At 40.8% G+C, this 17,764-nt stretch overlaps 1 protein-coding gene across 1 annotated transcript; it reads left to right on the top strand.

Moving 5' to 3' along the window:
* Positions 1 to 70: 70 nt before the first annotated feature.
* Positions 71 to 16,080, top strand: LOC117290284 (pre-rRNA 2'-O-ribose RNA methyltransferase FTSJ3-like). Its single transcript, XM_033771594.1, has 16 exons — positions 71 to 224; positions 2,158 to 2,263; positions 2,925 to 3,051; positions 3,959 to 4,058; positions 4,525 to 4,743; positions 5,780 to 5,988; positions 6,699 to 6,925; positions 7,954 to 8,052; positions 8,953 to 9,094; positions 9,784 to 10,025; positions 10,518 to 10,638; positions 11,915 to 12,008; positions 12,546 to 12,896; positions 13,828 to 14,015; positions 14,803 to 14,990; positions 15,444 to 16,080. The coding sequence occupies exons 1-16, from the start codon at positions 158 to 160 to the stop codon at positions 15,643 to 15,645; spliced, it is 2,682 nt and encodes an 893-aa protein (XP_033627485.1). The 5' UTR covers positions 71 to 157; the 3' UTR covers positions 15,646 to 16,080.
* Positions 16,081 to 17,764: the final 1,684 nt, after the last annotated feature.

The following is a 17,764-nucleotide window of genomic DNA, read 5'->3' as shown; positions in this document are numbered from 1 at the left end:
TTGAATTGCACTGTTACAAAAACCTTAGGTCGTACTTTCGGGGACGTTTAATTTATCGTTACAACACACGTGTAGAGACTTTAAATGCATCGACGTGCATGTGGAAACATTTCTTTCCCATTTTTGTAACTTTATTTTAAAGAATTTGGGGTTAAAAATGGGTAAAAAGGGGAAGACCGGGAAACAGAGGAAGGATAGGTATTACCATCTTGCGAAAGAATCAGGTGAGTTAGATTGTAGACAACATAAGTGTTGCTTTCAACAAAACTTCTTTTTTACCAAATTGATATAAAAAATTACTTTATTTTTATCTACAAATAAGTGACATTTTCATTTTGCTCTTCTTCGTCCTTTTCCCTCCGTTCTTGCATGCTTTGATTTGATGAAAATGATGACGTTTATGAGTACTAAATGATCAGTAGTAATTGATTGGCAATTCTATATGGTTGTCATAATTGCAATCTATTTCATATTAAAGGCCCCAATTCCCCCACTCCCGCCCCAAACTTTCGCCGTTGTGCGTGATTGATGTTGTGCAATAATCCAAATCCAATGCTTAAAAATTAATTCATAAATACTCCAGACAGTTTCTCTACACCTATTGGTGGAGAGCGCGACACGTGGGGGTGTTTAAACGGTTGATAATGACCAGTGTTTATGTTGGGCGCGATCGGTCAATCTGCGCGATCGGTCGATCGCGGTGCCCTATTGAAAGATCAATTGGTCGCGCAACATCGGTCGATTGCGCAACAATCGGTCGATCGCGCTATCTTTGCGCGATTGACCGATCGCACTACAAGTATTTTTTCCGTGATTAGACGATCGTGCAGGAATGGGATTGCGCGATCGACCGATCGTGCAGAAATAATTTTGCGCGATCGACCGATCGTGCAGGAAAAGTTGTGCGCGATCTACCGATCTTAGTTATATAGCGCATATCACCATGAGGTCCCTATGCGCTGTAAAAGGAAACACTTTAGTTACCAACTACGATTGATTTGCAGTTACGATCTGTCTTACATCTTTGTGAATTCGGCCCCTGCACGTCGGCCGATCTCGCTGATCGCGCAAAACCATTCCTGCACAATCGGCCGATGGCGCAAAACCATTCCTGCACAATCGGCCGATCGTGCAAAACCATTCCTGCACAATCGACCGAGCCATTCCCGCACGATCGACCGATTGTTGCGCGATCGACAGATTGTTGCGCAATCGACCGATTGTTGCGCAATCGACCGATTGTGCATAGTGTAGTAACAGCGCGTAACCTACTTCTAAGCGCGCGCGCGTAGTCTGTTTCTAAGCGCATATGCATACACACAACCCACGCTCAACAGACTCTTCACCAAGTTTTTGAAAAAAATATTTCAAATCTCGATTTTTCAACTGTCAAATTATATTTTTTTTAACAAAAGGGCATTTATGAATGGGAATAAAAGAGTAGTGACTCGTTCTTAAACGTCCGTTTAAAACCTTGCAGGGTCGTTACCGTGCGCTAAAGGCTCTCGCCTTTGGCTTAGGCCTTTATCACACGGTAACTCGACCCTGCCGGCTTTAAACGGCCGTGTAAGAACTCGTCGCTACCCTTTTATTCCCTTATGAAAGTACACGCCAAGCAACGCACTAAATTCCAGGGCACCTACAGTACAGGTCCTAAGGAATCCTACATCTATTTCATCTGTATTGTATGCTGCATTATCAACACTTGGCTTGTATTTTTGTTGGGCACGGTTGGTCTCGGCTCTGAACACATCCAACTTTTTAAGGAATTGCTTGTGACTACGCATGCAGCAGAACACACAGTGAGTGACAGACGCACAATTTTCTGGCCTAAAATCCCCTTCTGTCGGAAGGATGGATGGTTTAAGAACCACCCCATCATCGGGATGATGAAGGGTTTTGATAATCGCAACTAGAATCAATTGACCCTTCGTAAAAAAGAAGTTTACGTTTTGAAATTATTTGGCACAGGAGGCAGGTGCCAAGTGAATGCTCATAAGTTTTAGCAGTGTAAAAACAATTGCCCTACATAAGATTCAAAACTGCTCCAAAACCCATCATTCAAAATCACTTGAATGTTCTCCAGACAGTTTAAAGGAAAGGGTTTATGTTTTTGTCTATAGCACACTAACGTTTTGAATGATTGATTTGTTTCAGGTTACAGAGCCAGATCAGCCTTCAAATTGATTCAGCTCAATCGTAAATTCCAGTTTCTGCAAAAGTCTCGTGTCCTCATAGATTTGTGTGCTGCTCCAGGAGGATGGTAAGAAACAGAACCCTTTTCTAGCCCACCTTCATTTTTATTTTTTTATTTTTTACAACATCACAAGCGCCAATTACAGGACGGATACAAATAATATTAAACAGTTTAAACAGTATAAAGGCAGTACAATTTAGCATCTTATTTTAGTCATCTGCTGGTCAAAGATATGTGAAGCATTGTAGCAAAATATGTCTCTGGAAAATATCAGTATGGAGAAACAAGCCGAAACTGGCAAACAGGGTTGAAACAAAAATAATGATAAACTCTAAATTTAAATGCCAAAATATATTCTACTTTATATTAGCAGCTTCCTTTCTGAAAAAAAAAAAAACATTAAAAAGGTTTTTAAATTAACATTGAAAAATACGATATGTGCAAATGTATTTTCAACAAACGACTTGGCTTTACTTGCCCTTTTTAAGTTTATTCTCTCGCATTTCATGGTAATATCTACTTTTCAAATCTTTTGAAACAAAGGTGGCATCAATACGCTCTTTTTAAATGTAGTTACTGTATAACAAAAAATTACCTTGATCGCATCACAATAAGTCCAAGTATGTCAGACATCTGTTGAATCTGGATCTTAATGTCTGAAAGAACAGTTTTGTAATGATTTAGTGACAAGGTTACAATTGTGTTTTTTTCCCCTATTCGTGTCCAGGCTTCAGGTAGCGTCCAAGAATATGCCAATGTCCAGCTTGATTGTAGGTGTGGACCTGTTCCCTATTCGACCCATCCCACATGTTACAACACTCGTGGCTGATATAACTACAGAGAAATGCAGAAGTGTAAGTCACCTTTCACACAATGAATCCTATAGATGCATGTCCGCTCATTTGTGTACCGCTCATTTGGGGGTCAACTTGGCTCAAAGTGGCTTATTTGTTCACCCTACTACTTGTCGTCAACTCGCTTGGTGCCGTCAATTCACCGTGAACACAACCAATATACATTTAAAATCCACAAAAGAAGCATAGTAGTATTAGCCAGAAGAGAATTTTCATAAGTTTGAGGTTACATTTTGGTTATAATTTGTTTTTTTCCCCCGAAAAACTAATCTTCAAGCAGCAAAGCTGTTGTATGCATCTTGCCTTTTCACAGAGCTTGTACAACATGGGCAACAGAGGGCGCCAGATGGCAGGGTATGGAATATTTTAAACCTAAGACATCGATGATTGATTTACAAGTAGTGCAGTTACAAGTAGTGCTATGCCGTACCAATCACTTATACCTGGAGTCAAGACTATTACATAACCAGCCATCTGCAGGAAAAGCGCCCTCTGTTGCGGCGTGTCATGGCCGAGCGGTTAAGAGCACCTGATTCAAGCTCTGGTGTTTGATCAGCAGACTGTGGGTTCGAGTCCCGGTCGTGATGATTGCCATGTAAAATTGGGGAGGTAGTGCTTTCTGCTCTACCAGCCAGGCTTTGGACTGATGATACCCAAGCCTACATCCGTATGGACTGTAAAAGGGGGTACCCCTGTTTCAGCCCTAGGAGTAGGTGGCAACGGCCTCTGGAATAAAATAATTGCAGCCCACACCTTGAAGTGGCCTTCAGGCCTTGTGTGTCTGGCGACTTGCATAAAAAAAAATACAAATACAATTTTTAAAAAGGCACGAAAGCTGCCCAGTCACCATTTGCCTTTGAGTTTACCATATTTACCGCTTTGAATTATTGTGTTTACATTCACGCAGGCATTGAGGAAAGAAATAAAAACATGGAAGGTTGATTGCGTACTCCACGACGGTGCACCCAACGTGGGTACCAGCTGGGTCTTGGATGCATTCACACAAGGTAACAATTCCTAGTAACTATCGGTATACTCTCCTGCCCAACTGACTCTTGCTGTTTCACCCTAAAAAGGGAACCATTTGCCAGTGCATTTTTCCCATTGGCTTTGTCCGCAGAAAGGGTTGTTTTTAATTATGTGAAACTCAAAGAAAAGAAAGTCCAATTTCAACAATTCAAATGGCATTTAGATCAGGAGATGTTAGTTTACATTGAGACACTAACAGAAATTATGTACCAGTCTTAAAAAAATGTTGAGTGGTATTAGTACTGATATATTTGAAAAACTCAAGCACTTTTTATTCATCATTGACACATCGATTGTCAATTGATATATGAAAAAGTTCTACGCATGATTTTGGCTGTAAACATTAATAAACCCCAGTAATTCTGTGTGAATCGATTTATAAAAATTAATATTACAATTTATACACATTTTATAATATGACTCTTTTTTTCCCCATCTTTACAGCTCAACTTACCCTCTGGGCGATGAAGCTTGCCTCTGAGTTCTTGACGAAAGGCGGCTGGTTCGTCACCAAGATGTTTCGCTCCAAGGACTACCAGCCCATCATGTGGGTTCTCCAGCAACTATTCAAGAAGGTGCACGCCACTAAGCCCCAGGCTTCCCGTGCCGAGTCGGCCGAGATCTTTGTTGTCTGCCAGGGGTACATCGCACCGGACAAGATCGGTATGCAGTATTTTGAATTCATATAACTTTGGATATCTTTTTATCTCTGAGAACACAATTATAGACAGCAGTAATAAGTTGAAATAAAATGCAAAGGGTCTTTTGAGACTCTCGAGGCACTTTTACAGAAACATCAAAGAACCTCTCTCTCTCTCCGCCTATTACCTGGGCCCAACTTCATATACGTGCTGCTAAGCACAAAAATTTGCTTCGCATGAAATTTCTTCCTTAATAAAAATAGGATTATCAACCAAGTTTCCAATTGTTGCATATATTGCAAGGTACTGGTATTTACCTGTTGTTTGCAAATCCTGAAAATTTGGTTGGTAATCCTGTTTTTATCAAGGAAAACATTTCATGCTAAACAAATTGTTGTGCTTAGCAGCTCTATGAAGTCGGGCCCAGCTCACCAAAACATGGAAGGAGGAATAGGGGAAGACAGAAACTCAGTTTATAGATGTATTTGCCAGAGACATCGAGGTGCTTCTAACTGATCTCTCCAACTTAATGAGTGATAGACAGGGATGGGCAAATCTCAACATGATTCCAACCTCGGGTAGACTAGAGAGAGAGAGAGAGAGAGAGAGAAAAGTTGAATGGCTCTTGACTGGCACCCCCTAACAAAGATATTGAACAAATGTGGAGACTGCCCACATTAGGGCTAGGTAGCTCAGTTGTTGGAACGCCGGCACAATAATCGGGAGGTCACAAGCTCTAATCATTTTCTAGGAAAATTCTGTCTTTGTTCAACCCCAAATTACTTTTACTTTTCCCCTGAAATAACATTTGTTTACAACTTTGGTTTTTCTGTAAACAAAGTCTCCTAACCACTTTATCCACGTGTGATACTCCCCCCCCCCCCCTCTAAAAATAAATACACACAAACTTTACAGAATGTGCCACCGATAACAAAATTTCAATCCTGATTTGTTATTTTGTTTTCTCCTTTTATTATATTTTGTTATATTTTTTGTAGCGTAAAAGTGTGACAATATTTTATTAGTTATTGTTATTGTTTTCTTTTTTTTCATTGCAGACCCAAGGTTTTTCGATCCCAAATTCATCTTCAGTGAAGTTGCCATGGAGACCAAACAGAAGTTTGCCATCCTCGCCGACCCGAACAAACCCAAGAAAGTCAAGGCGGAGGGCTACGAAGAAGGGAACTACACACAACACACCGTTGTCAAAATGTCTGACTTTGTAGCTACCAGTTCTCCGGTGGAACTTCTCAATAGTGCTAGCGAGGTGAGAGATTATTATTATTAAAGAAGTTGTGGATAAAACAAAACAAAAACCAATAGATTTATAAAGCTGTGTCATAACCCGGCTTGGCAAGTTTCCTCTCTTTTCTTTAATGTTATTGCCGTAGAAAGTTGAAGACACTGTACAAAGTGTGTGTGCCATTTTAATTTCTTGCATGTTGTCGCGGCCTAGCCGATAAGAACGCCAGACAGAAGCTCTGGTGTTTTTGATCTGCAGAGTGTGGGTTCGAGTCCCGGTCGTGACACTTCAGTGCAAGACACTCGACCATTATTACTGCATACTTTGAATGTGACGTAAACCCATAGGTCATGTGTGTTATGCAATAATGTACGTAAATAACCCTTTGCACTTATCGAAAAGAGAAGGGGTTCCCCCTGGTGTTCCTTGTCTGATCTGCAGCATATTGCTCAACAGCACCTTGCAAAACATTACATAATGCTATAAAGGAATAGGTCTCATACTTAAAAATATAGCTCCACATACTTTGCAGGGAAAAAAAAATGAGCGCTTCAAATGTACGCTCCTAGGGGTGTTATAAACTGAGTTATAAGAACCCATTGTTGTTATGTGTTGGGGGAAATCGGGAAATGGTAGACGCGCATTGCGTGGAGGGGCGATCTGCATCGTGCCAGGGAGCATCAAAAGAGCCTTGCTTTGTAACCAGTTTCCCCACTTGACCCTGTCTTTTCTAGTTATCCTTCGACGACCCTGCCTTCGCCAATCACACACTGACCACCAAGGAGATCAAGCACTGCTGTAAGGACATCAAGGTGCTGGGAAGGAAGGAGATTCGCATCCTGCTCAACTGGCAGAAGAAGATTGCCAAGGAGATTGCTGCCAAGAAGGAGGAGGAAGAGAAAGCGGCCAAAGAGGCCGAGGAGGAGGAAGAGGCAAAAGGCAAAGGAGCGGGAGGAGATGGGTAAGAGATGGGATATCTGTCTGTGCGATTTTGTAAGAAATTATTTGGGGATGACTAAGGAAGAAATTACCGGAGAGCGGGATTTGAAATAACGACTGGCTGCCTCTAGCCAACGGGCTTGCTTAGTAGTCTAGTGGTAATAATAATAATAATATCAAAGTCTTATATAGCGCATGTATCTATCTACTTAATAAGGTGCTCGGTGGTCTTGTGGTTATACCAATGCAAAGGTCGTAGGTTCGAATCTCACCCGAGTGATTTCCTAAGGATTTTCTTTGATTGAACTCGTGAAAGGGGTAAGGGTAAAAACAAATTATATTCTTTATATCAGTTTTGGTTTTACCCTTGTCCTTGCTCCCCGACTCAAAAATATCATCTACTCGGCGTTCCCCTAACAGTGGTTTGCTGGCCAAATGGCAGTTTAAACACCTGAGGACCTGTCAGAATTCACTCTTAGTAGTCTAGCTGGCTAATTTAGTGTAGAAAAGCAGTCCTTTTTTCATTTGAAGTATTATGACTAGTGAACAAACTAGTGGACTAGTGAAGTGACAAGCTAACTGGACCTGCTGGCCAGTCACTAAAAAGTTAAAGGGAAAGTACATGTTTGATAATTACTCAAAACAAATATTAACTTATAAACTGACTTGGTAATGAGCATTGCAGAGCTGTTGATAGTATAAAGCATTGTGAGAAACGGCTCCCTCTGAAGTAGCATAGATTTTGAGAAAGAGGTAATTTCTCACTAAAATAATAAAAGACTTCTAGCTAGAAGTCTTTTATTTATTTCTGATCTGAAAGCACACAGATTCGTCCAACAAGGGTGTTTTTTCTTTCATAATTTTCTCGCAGCTTCGATGACCAATTGAGCCCAAATGTTCACAGCCTTGTTATATTATGCTTATGATGGGATACACCAAATGAGAACCTGGTCTTTGACAATTACCAAACGTGTACGGTGCCTTTAAACATTCAAACTGTTTTATTTTGTCAAGATACTGTTTTGAAATGTTGTTGTCTTTACTTTACAGAGAGGCTGATGATGAGGCTGATGACAGTGAAGATGAACTTGAAGCTATCGATAAACAACTACAAGAAGCCAAGGAAGAAGAAGAAGCTACTAACAAGAGGTGAGTAGGATCTTTCCTTATGAGCTCTTCCATCTACTTTTACTCCACTACTATGAAGGGACACCAAGGCAAAGACCAGGGCCCAATTTCATGGCTCTGCTTACCACCGAATTCTGCGCTTACGATCACGATTCCCCGCTTACGTGCAACCGCCGAATTTCTGCGCTAGCCTTGTAAGCCTAGAATGCGTAGTAACACGGAGGGCGCACGCACTGAAGTCAAAATTCGCCGCTAACCCGTGAAACGGGCTTGCCCTAAGCACAAAACCACTGCTTCCGTAAGCGCCAGTTCTGTGCTTACGGTAAGCAGAACCATGGGCCATGGCCTCTAATGTCTCTGTGTCATGCCAGGCCTGGGTCCAATTTCATAAAGCCTGTAAGCACAACAATTTTGCTTAGCATGAAATTTCTTCCTGGATAAAAACAAGATTACCAACCAAATTTTAATTTGTTGCATATTGCTTGTTACTGGGATTCAGCTGTTGTTTGCTTATCCTGAAAATCACGTGGAAATTTGGTTGGTAATCCTGTTTTTAGGAAGAAATGTCTTGCTGAGCAAGTTTTTGTGCTTACAGGCTTTATGAAATTGGGCCCTGAATGTCGTACTCTGTGAAAATGGTGGCAAGGGGATAATTTGTTTCCCATGCATTTATGAACTGTCATTAAAATGTAGCTGTTATGTTTATGCTGGATCCACACTAGACTGCATGGCTTGAATTATCAATTGCTGTGGTGCCCTGTGCTTTTGCTGTGGCGCCCTTTGCAAAGTTCCAATACAAATTTACATATTCCTCTTAGAGGCCTGAATGACATGATCTGTGAAAATGGTGGCAAGGGAACAATTTGTTTCACATGCATTTAAGAACTGTCATTAAAATGTAATTGAAACGTTGTCTCACAGAAAACGAAAAGACAAGGTGAAGATGCGAAAGAAACTGCGAGAGCGTCTGCAGAAGGCCATGGCAATGAGTACAGGAGCCAGCCAGACTGACACCACGGAGACAGCGTCCCTGTTTGCGTTACAGAACATCAAGAATAGAAAGGTGATTTGCTGCACTTTCATTTCATTGTATTTGTATTGCGATCAACGGGTGACTGAACCCTAACCCTAACCCTAGGGCTGAGAACCAGTGGCCCGAATTCCATTGCAATAGCACTCCGCACAAATGACGTCACTTTTGCTCAAAATACCCGGCTGTCAGACAAACATTCCACCACTTACGCCATCACGGCATCATCAACTCGCCAAATGGCACTATAGTAGTGAATAGTCAGGTCACGCGAGTATACGTAAAACGTGGACACACGTAACCCGCGCTTATGTTAGTGAAATTTTGTTCGCTTGTCTGAGATCCTCGTACTAAGCTTATATTTTTAACATTAGTGCGGAGTGCTAATGAGCACTCTCATTGAAGCACTTTGGGTAAGGGCTCAGCTCTTTTCATATTTGCATATGTGTGCTTAGAAATACAACGTCCCCAGATTGCAGGGTTGGTCTTTTAAAATTAAAGATAAATGTATGCAAGTAGGCTTTGCGCTTGCAAGATTGCGTGCTTGCAAGCTCTCACGCCTTGCCCTCACAGTTCTTTTTTTTTTTTTCAACAGCCAATTACAGCCCTGCGTAGTGGATCAGTTGTCTCCACAGAAACACGGCAATAGTCGGAGGCTTTATATAACAAAACAAATTGTCGGATGGTTTTAGAAAATAATTGTTTTTATTTTTATAACGCAGCAACTTCAAGCAGTAAATCAAGATGACTCCGGCATCGTAGACAAGGACGCCCAAGAGCAGGAGGATCACGACTCTGAGATCGAAGCCCTGATGAACGAGTCTTCGGACGAGAGCGATCTCCCAAGCGAGCTGGACTCAGATGAGGCGGAGATTCTGATGGAAGAGAGGATGAGGAATAATAAGAAGAAGAGAACGAGCAGCGACGAGGATGATGACTACTCAGATGGAGGCAACTCGGATATGTGAGTAGTTTTTTTTTAAGGGACACGTTGCCTTGGATCGGACGAGTTGGTCTATGAAAAGTGTTTGAAATAGTTTTTGTTTTTGCGAGTGCCACTGAGTGACTGATATGTGCACTATGTAAGAAGCCACTATTATTATTATTATTATTATAGCCATTTTTAAAATGTAAGATGCTTTACTATAATTGCTTCTCTCCACCCAGGGGTATAAATGGGTACCTGCGAGGGTAAAGGTTGATCTTGTGGATGAAAAAGCCACTAGCGCCATAAAGCAGCTCAGGGCTGTATACTCCCCAGGGAGCTGAGAAAGATTTAAGGAATGTTATTGGCCTAATGACCAGGGCACTAATGTTAAGCGCATTGAGACGTTATTGTGAAATAGGCTATATATAAGAACTAGTTATTACAATATTATTATTATTGTATATTTTTGTGCAACAACCATGGATAAAATGATAAAACTTAACTGAAAGTTTCTGCTCCATTGAACAGTGACCCTGGAGCTGAGGATGAAGAAATCGATGAACAAAAGAAGAACCCTCTGATGGTTGACCTGGATGATGAAGATCCAAACACTAAATCAAACAGACGCACGAATATGTGGTTCAACAAAGTAAGACATCCCTTTACCCTAACCTAGACTACCCAGCTACTTTACAGTCGCGGAGCTGTAAAGGGGCAAAGGAGGTCCTTTGTCACTAACACATTTTTGTTTACTCCCCCTGTCCCCCTGAAAATCTTTTAAAATAAATTATAAATAGACACACAAACATGTGGTTTAACAAACTAAGACAGCCCTTTTGCCTACCCTAGACTATCCAGCAAATAACCTTGCTTGCAGGGGTCGCGCTGCAGAGGGGCAAAGGAGGGCGTTTCCTCGTACATTGTTTTCTTTACCCACCCCCTCTTGCCCTCCCTCCAAAACAGATGCACAGATATGTGGTTTAACAAACTAAGACATCCCTCTGCTTTACCTTAGACTACCCGGCTACTGACCCTGCGTGCAGTGGTGGAGCTGCTTGTCCCTCGCCTTATTTTTCTTTGCCCTGTTACCCAAAATAGACTGATATGTGGTTCAACAAAGTAAGACAGCCCTCTACCCTACCCTAGACTACCCAGCTGCTGACCCTGCTTGTGGTTGAGGGGCAAAGGCCTTTATTCCCCTTCCACTCCAAAAATTATTTATTTTAAGTTATACAAAAAAAATGTTCCCAAAACGTGGTTTGACAAAGAAAGCCATCCCGGTATTAACCCTACTTGCAGCGGTCGCACTGCGGAGGGGGGAAAGGAGGGCCTTTGTTCCCAACACATGTTTGCTTTCTTTACTTGCTCTTGCCCGCACCCCCAAAAGACACCAATTTAAAAAGTATAAAATATTCACACAATATTTCGGTAAATAAAGATACCTGCTCTGCTCTACCCTAGACTTTCCAGCTGCTAGCCCTGCAAGCTTGCAGTGGCGAAGCTGTGGAGGGCCAAAGGAGGGCATTTGTCCCTCGCATCCCCATTTGCCCTCTTCCCAAAATAGATGCACAAATATGTGGCCATGCAATATTTTATATGGTCTTTTGACTGTGTCCTTTCTCTGTGACATTTGATACTCCAAGTAACATTAGCTGTGTCTCAGATCATTGTACAGTGGACAGCATTTTGATTTATTCTGAAGGGAAATCAGTGCTGAACGGCACAATGTATGCTGAAATTACTGGGCAAACATTGTGAGTTCTGGGCAGGCTCGCCCAGCACTGCCCATCGTGGCTACAACACTAATGCTCATAGCAATAGCCGCATCCTAAGCCCCAGCCACCAACATCCAAGAGATCAGCCACCCTAGTTCTCGAAACCATGTCTAGACCAGTACTAATGCTATCTTATCATTATATCACCAGTCTATATTCTCAGGGCTTGAAGCAGATGAAGATGAAGATTTTGAGATTGGTCAAATGACTGACAACTACAAAGAACAAGGGGGAACAATAATTGGTGAGTCAAAACCCTATTTTGTTCTATAAGAATATTCAATCCAGAAAATTGAATTGGAATAGGAGTCCCGGAGGTGATACCATTACACATACCTGACCTCACCTTTTCGTGGCGTGACGTGGCCTAGCAGTTAAGAGCACCAGATTCAAACTCTGGTGTTTCTGATCAGCAGAGTGTGGGTTTGAATCCCAGTCGTGACACCTGTGTCTTTAAGCAACACACTTAACCATGATACCATGATGCTCCGTCCTTGTAACCATGTAATGCACATAAAAGAACCCACCCAGTGCACTTATAGAAAAGAGAAGGGCTTCGCCCCGGTGTTCCTGGTTTGATTGGCAGCATATTGCGCCACAGCACCTTGTAAACCAATACATGATGCTATGTAAAAGGAGAAGGTCTCATAATTCAAACGTAGTCCGACTTACATTCCAGGAAAATACTGCATGGTAAAGTGCCTTGAATGTCACTTAGTGACGGGTATTTGCCCGCTATATAAGAAGCCACTATTTTTATTATTGTTATTCTATTTAACAGAAAGAGAGAATGGTGACGATGTGGACTCCCTCGATGAAGACGACCAGCCCTCGTCTAATAGGAAAGCCTCGTCCAAAAGTGTTCGCTTCAACACCAGCATCATGAGCATCTCCGACAAGGGCAACAAAGAAAAGGAAGACCTACCCTCGGACAGCAGCGACGATTCGGACGCCGAGACGCCAAATGGCGTTGAGGTTGATAGCAGCGATAGTGACTATGACGACGAGGTGATGATTCGGGAGATGATCGACACTAAAGGGACCGATCAGGGACCTGTGGAGAAGAAGAAGAAAAAGAGCGCCAAGGAGAAGAAGGCAGGGTTTGAGGTGGTTGGGTCGGACGGTGCAGCAGGTTGGTGGTGTTGACTTCTTTAATAAGAATAATAATAAGATGAAGAATAATAAGATACATTTATGTGGCGCATAGCGCAGGAGCCTCTAAGCGCAACACAAAACATATACATGGAAAACAAATATATACTAAAAGCAATTAACACAAAGGAAAGATTCAAACAAATGAGTCTGCCATTTTAGTGAGTCAAAAACTTGACTCCACAAAATGGCGTGCCGTGTTATTTCATGATGTTTAATGGAAAACCATGCAATTTCAAGGCATATTTGTGTGGATCGTTATATTCTACTTTAAAAAACATCTTTCTAACCATATGCAGTTTTTATAATAGATGATTTCAAACGCTTTTCATAGACCAACTCGACCGATCCAAGGCAACGTATCCCTTTAATATTGACTCTTTGCTTGTATAAAAGTCGATGCTTACTGTTTGTAAAATTTATCCTGTTTATGATATTTCCTGGAATCATGAGAATAATTAGTAATGTTTTAAGATTTAGATTTGATTCGATGCTTTTTACTAGGGAAGGTATAACTTCAGTAAACACTCTTCAAAATGAATGGCACTAACAAATTTTGGTTACAAGCCTTTAGTATAAAGCATTTTGAGAAGTTTTTCACTTAGAATTAATTTGGTTATGTAGAAAGACATAATTTCTTTTCTTCCAAGATTTGAATACTAAGAAGCGCTTCTCTCAGTAGCATTTCTCAAATGGTGTATTCCTATTAGGAATTATTCAATTCAGATTTTCGGCAGTATCTCAAAAAAACGCAACCAAATTTTCACAGTTTAGTTTTATTGTAAACATCTACATTAATATAGAACTAAAACACAAATATGAACAGTTAAAAAACAAAGGTACGCTATGCCTCTAAAGATGCCTAAAAAATAGTTGATGATAACTCTGTTCCCCCCCCCCCCCCATTACAGTTGCACATGCGCAGTATCTGGACCCCGAGGGCCTCGCTTTAGGAACCTTGATGGCCACATCCAAGAGGAAACGACGTGAAATCCTGGAGCAAGGCTACAACCGGTTCTCCTACGGGGAGGAGAATCTACCCGCTTGGTTTGTTGAGGAAGAGGTCAAACATGTCAAGAAGCAACTTCCCGTAACCAAGGTAACCAAGGCCCGATTTCGCAATGCGCTAAGATTCATCTTAAGATGCGTTGTCAATATCGCCATGGTGATTAGTATTGTGATGTCACACTTTGATTTGCAATTAAGTGACGTCACACTTTGCTTTGCAATGAAGTGACGTCAAACTTTGCTTTGCAATGAAGTGACGTCTGCTTTGCAATGAAGTGACGTCACACTTTGCTTTGCAATGAAGTGACGTCACACAAAATAGCGTGCCGTGTTAGTTCATGATCTTTGCAATGAAGTGATGTAACACTTTGCTTTGTAATAAAGTGACATCACACTTTGCTTTGCAGTTAAGTGATGTCACACTTTGCTTTGCGATTAAGTTTGATTTGCAGTTGTGACAAGGGTGTTTTTTTCTTTTATTGTTATCTCACAAGTTCGATGACCGATTGAGCTCAACTTTTCACAAGGTTGTTATTATATGCATATGTTGAGATACACCAACTGTGAAGGCTAGTCTTTGACAATTACCAAAAGTGTCCACTGCCTTTAAGATGAGTTTGCAATAGCCCCATGGTGATTTGTAGTGTGACACTCTGCTTAGCATCTAAGCTTTTTGTCAAATCTGTTCGAGCCCTGGACTTGATTTCACAAAGCACTAAGTTTCATCTCAAGATTGAAAACTAATCTTGGAGACCTTTGATATAAAATATCTGTTCGATTTTAAGCGTTACTTTGTTCTTCAGTGTAATGATTTTATTATGAAATTTGTTGACACATTGACTATTCTGACTTCTTTACCCCCCCTCCTCCCAATCCAGGACATGGTGGCAGATTATCGTGCCCGTCTCAAGGAGGTGAATGCTAGACCGATCAAGAAAATAGCGGAAGCGAAAGCCCGTAAGCGCCAACGCTCCCTGAAAAGGATGGAGAAGCTACGGAAGAAAGCAGAGGCCATTGGCGAGACTGTGGACATCTCGGAGAAGGAAAAGATGAACCAGATCAAACAGTAAGTGTTTGGTGCCAAGAGCAAGTTTCGAGCAAGGGACTTTAAGACTTTTATCACGGTGTGGTCATCTTGATTTTACTCCATTCCAACTCATTGTAACCAAACTGAGGCTGGACGAAATAATAGCCTGGTGCCATTCGCAGTGAATGTTAGTATTCATTACTGTTATAAGAAACAGGGAACATAACCAAGATGGTGACAGCGTGATAAAGGTCTATTGTCGACCATTGGGCAACACAGGCAGTATACTCCTTAGGGAGCTGAGATATTTTAAGGAATGATTTAAGGCCCAGCGAGCAGGGGTAATAATGTCGGAAGCGCTTTGAGACACCCCTTGGGCGTGAAAAGCGCTATATCAAAACGGGTTATTATTATTATGATAGCAAAGCAATAGATTATTCCATGTCTATTCCAATGTTTCTGTCATGTCCTCAATTTTCTTTTCTCTCTCAGTATATACAAGAAGGCCAAGCTGAAAACGAAGACTAAGGAAGTCACGTATATCGTCGCCAAGAAATCCCAGGCTGCCAAGAAGGTCAAGCGTCCTCGTGGGGTGAAGGGACACTACAAGGTCGTCGATCCAAGAATGAAGAAAGACGTCAGGGGCATGAAGAGAGCGGAAGCGAGAAAGAAAGGAAAAGGAAAGAAAAGATGAGAAGTGAAAGACGCAAAATGTTGAGAAACAAAACTGGATTCGGATGACCTGTGTTTTAAGATATAAAAAACAAGTGTACCCCGTTTTTATCTGTATCCAGCAAAATGTGGATTGTTTTGCAGTGGGCAGATACAGGAATGAGAAATTTCAGAACCTTTATCTGAACTTAAGCCTTTTTTTGTTTTCCTTGTAAATAAATCCTGCCCTGTGACCCACTTATCTAGCACTGAGGATACTGTTCACAGAAGCTCCTTGGAATCTATAACTTCAGGGTTTATCAAAAGGTGGCAACGCCATCATGTCAACATACCTTCTAAAATTTAGATTCTAATTGGCAGTAAACACATCTGGACCCAATTACTTAAAGCATGTAAGCATAAAAACTTGCTAAGCATGTAAATATGTTGCTTAGCAGAAATAGATTACCAGGCAAAATACATTACAGTTTACATTGCTGCATCTGGTACCCCACTCAATTCTTGCTTAGCAAAGAAAGAATTTGCTAAGCAGAGTTATCTGCTTAACAGCTTTATGCTGTTGGGCTCTGGTGTCAACTGGTTAAATCAAATTTGTTGCTGTTTTGGATTCAAATGTTTTTCTTCTTTTTTGTAGATAATTTTTTTTCTCTTTTAAAAATTTCAAATTAATTTTTTGTGATTCTCTTTTTATTTGATGGGGACACAACACATGTAATTTATTAATTCAAGAATTACTATTAACTGTTATGATTATGTACAACTTGTGTATTATAATGCTGATGGTTGTATTAAACTGCCTGGGATACAAAACTATGTTATCGTTGGTTCTGTCATTTTGATGTGATTATAGGAGAGTACTAAAAAGCCATGATTTTGGAGTGGGACTCCATAACTCTATTGGTTCCTCGACAAAAAAAAAAATCCAAAATCTCCTTGGACCTTCAAAGTAAAGCTATCGCCAAAAGGAAAAAGAAAATTCCACATTGTGTCATGTGGTTTAGTATATCTAAAATGAAGATAAATTTAATATTTTTTTTTTTCCTCTTTTGAACCCCTTATTGTGGAGTGGAACTCCAAACTTCATTGCTTCTTCGTCAACATTTAACGGCATATGATTTCTCAGGTTTCCCCCAAAATCTCCTTGGATCTTAAAAGTTTCTTGAAAGAAGTAAAGCTATCGCCAAAGGGAGAAAGGAAATAGTCCATATTGTGTCCAAACCTTTGGTTTTATATTTCTGAAATGCGCAAGCAATTTCATGTTTTTCCCCCTTTATATCTGTTCGTGTTTTTGTAGTATTACGGATGCAATTTGTGCACATTTGTAATGTGGACTCGACTCTGATTCTACAAATCTTTAAAAATATTGTTAATAATGACACATTAATCAAATATAATTTTACATTTTATTTATTTGGTTTTCACAAAAATACATTCTCTCATGGAAAATCAAATTAGTATTAAACATGGCACTTAATTATTTAATAATTGGCAAATCATTGGCACAACAAAAGTTCCTGAATCTGTGAGTTGTTTCCGAAATAATGGGCTGTCGATAGCAGAAACAAACAGTGACTATCATTATTAACAAACAGCGACTATCATTATTAACAAACAGCGACTATCATTATTAACAAACAGCGACTATCATTATTAACAAACAGCGACTATCATATTATTACAAGCACTGGGATGGTACTGTTTCACCAAACCACAGAGTTTTCAAAAAAGCCTTTTTGAGGTATGGTGGACGTGATAGGAGTGTACTGTTTGGTTTGGTCGATACACCCAAATTTATCCAAACCTATATAGTGTTGAATAATAATAATAATTTGGGGGGCTAATCGTCCTTACTCGCAGCTAAGAGCTGAATTGCGAAGGACGCGGCTACAACGTGTTCGAGAAGCAGGCATGCAAGGGCGCATTCAGCTGCCAGCCACATCAACCCAATATGACCACGGAGCACAGCCAAGATGGAAAGTGTTTGATTTTTTCCTGAGGGAGGAAAACAGGATAGTCTGGAAAACCCTCGTGGCACAGCAGAGAACCAACGCACAACTCAAGCATTGTGTCCGCCATATCTCAATGCGTCCACCATACATCAAAAAGGCTTTTGAAACGGCCCGAAAAGAAAAACTTATGGC

This window comes from Asterias rubens, chromosome 5, assembly GCF_902459465.1.
Source record: "Asterias rubens chromosome 5, eAstRub1.3, whole genome shotgun sequence".
NCBI classification, from domain to species: domain Eukaryota; kingdom Metazoa; phylum Echinodermata; class Asteroidea; order Forcipulatida; family Asteriidae; genus Asterias; species Asterias rubens.
Note: the sequence above shows the minus strand (reverse complement) of the source record. Positions and strands in the feature narration are given on the sequence as shown.

Bases quoted from the DNA above. Each gene is read 5' to 3' on its own strand.
- LOC117290284 (XM_033771594.1), top strand. From the start codon at position 158: ATGGGTAAAAAGGGGAAGACCGGGAAACAGAGGAAGGATAGGTATTAC. The intron at 4,744-5,779 runs GTATGCAGTATT...TTTTCATTGCAG, and splicing joins CATCGCACCGGACAAGATCG to ACCCAAGGTTTTTCGATCCC. The intron at 12,897-13,827 runs GTTGGTGGTGTT...CCCCCATTACAG, and splicing joins TGGGTCGGACGGTGCAGCAG to TTGCACATGCGCAGTATCTG.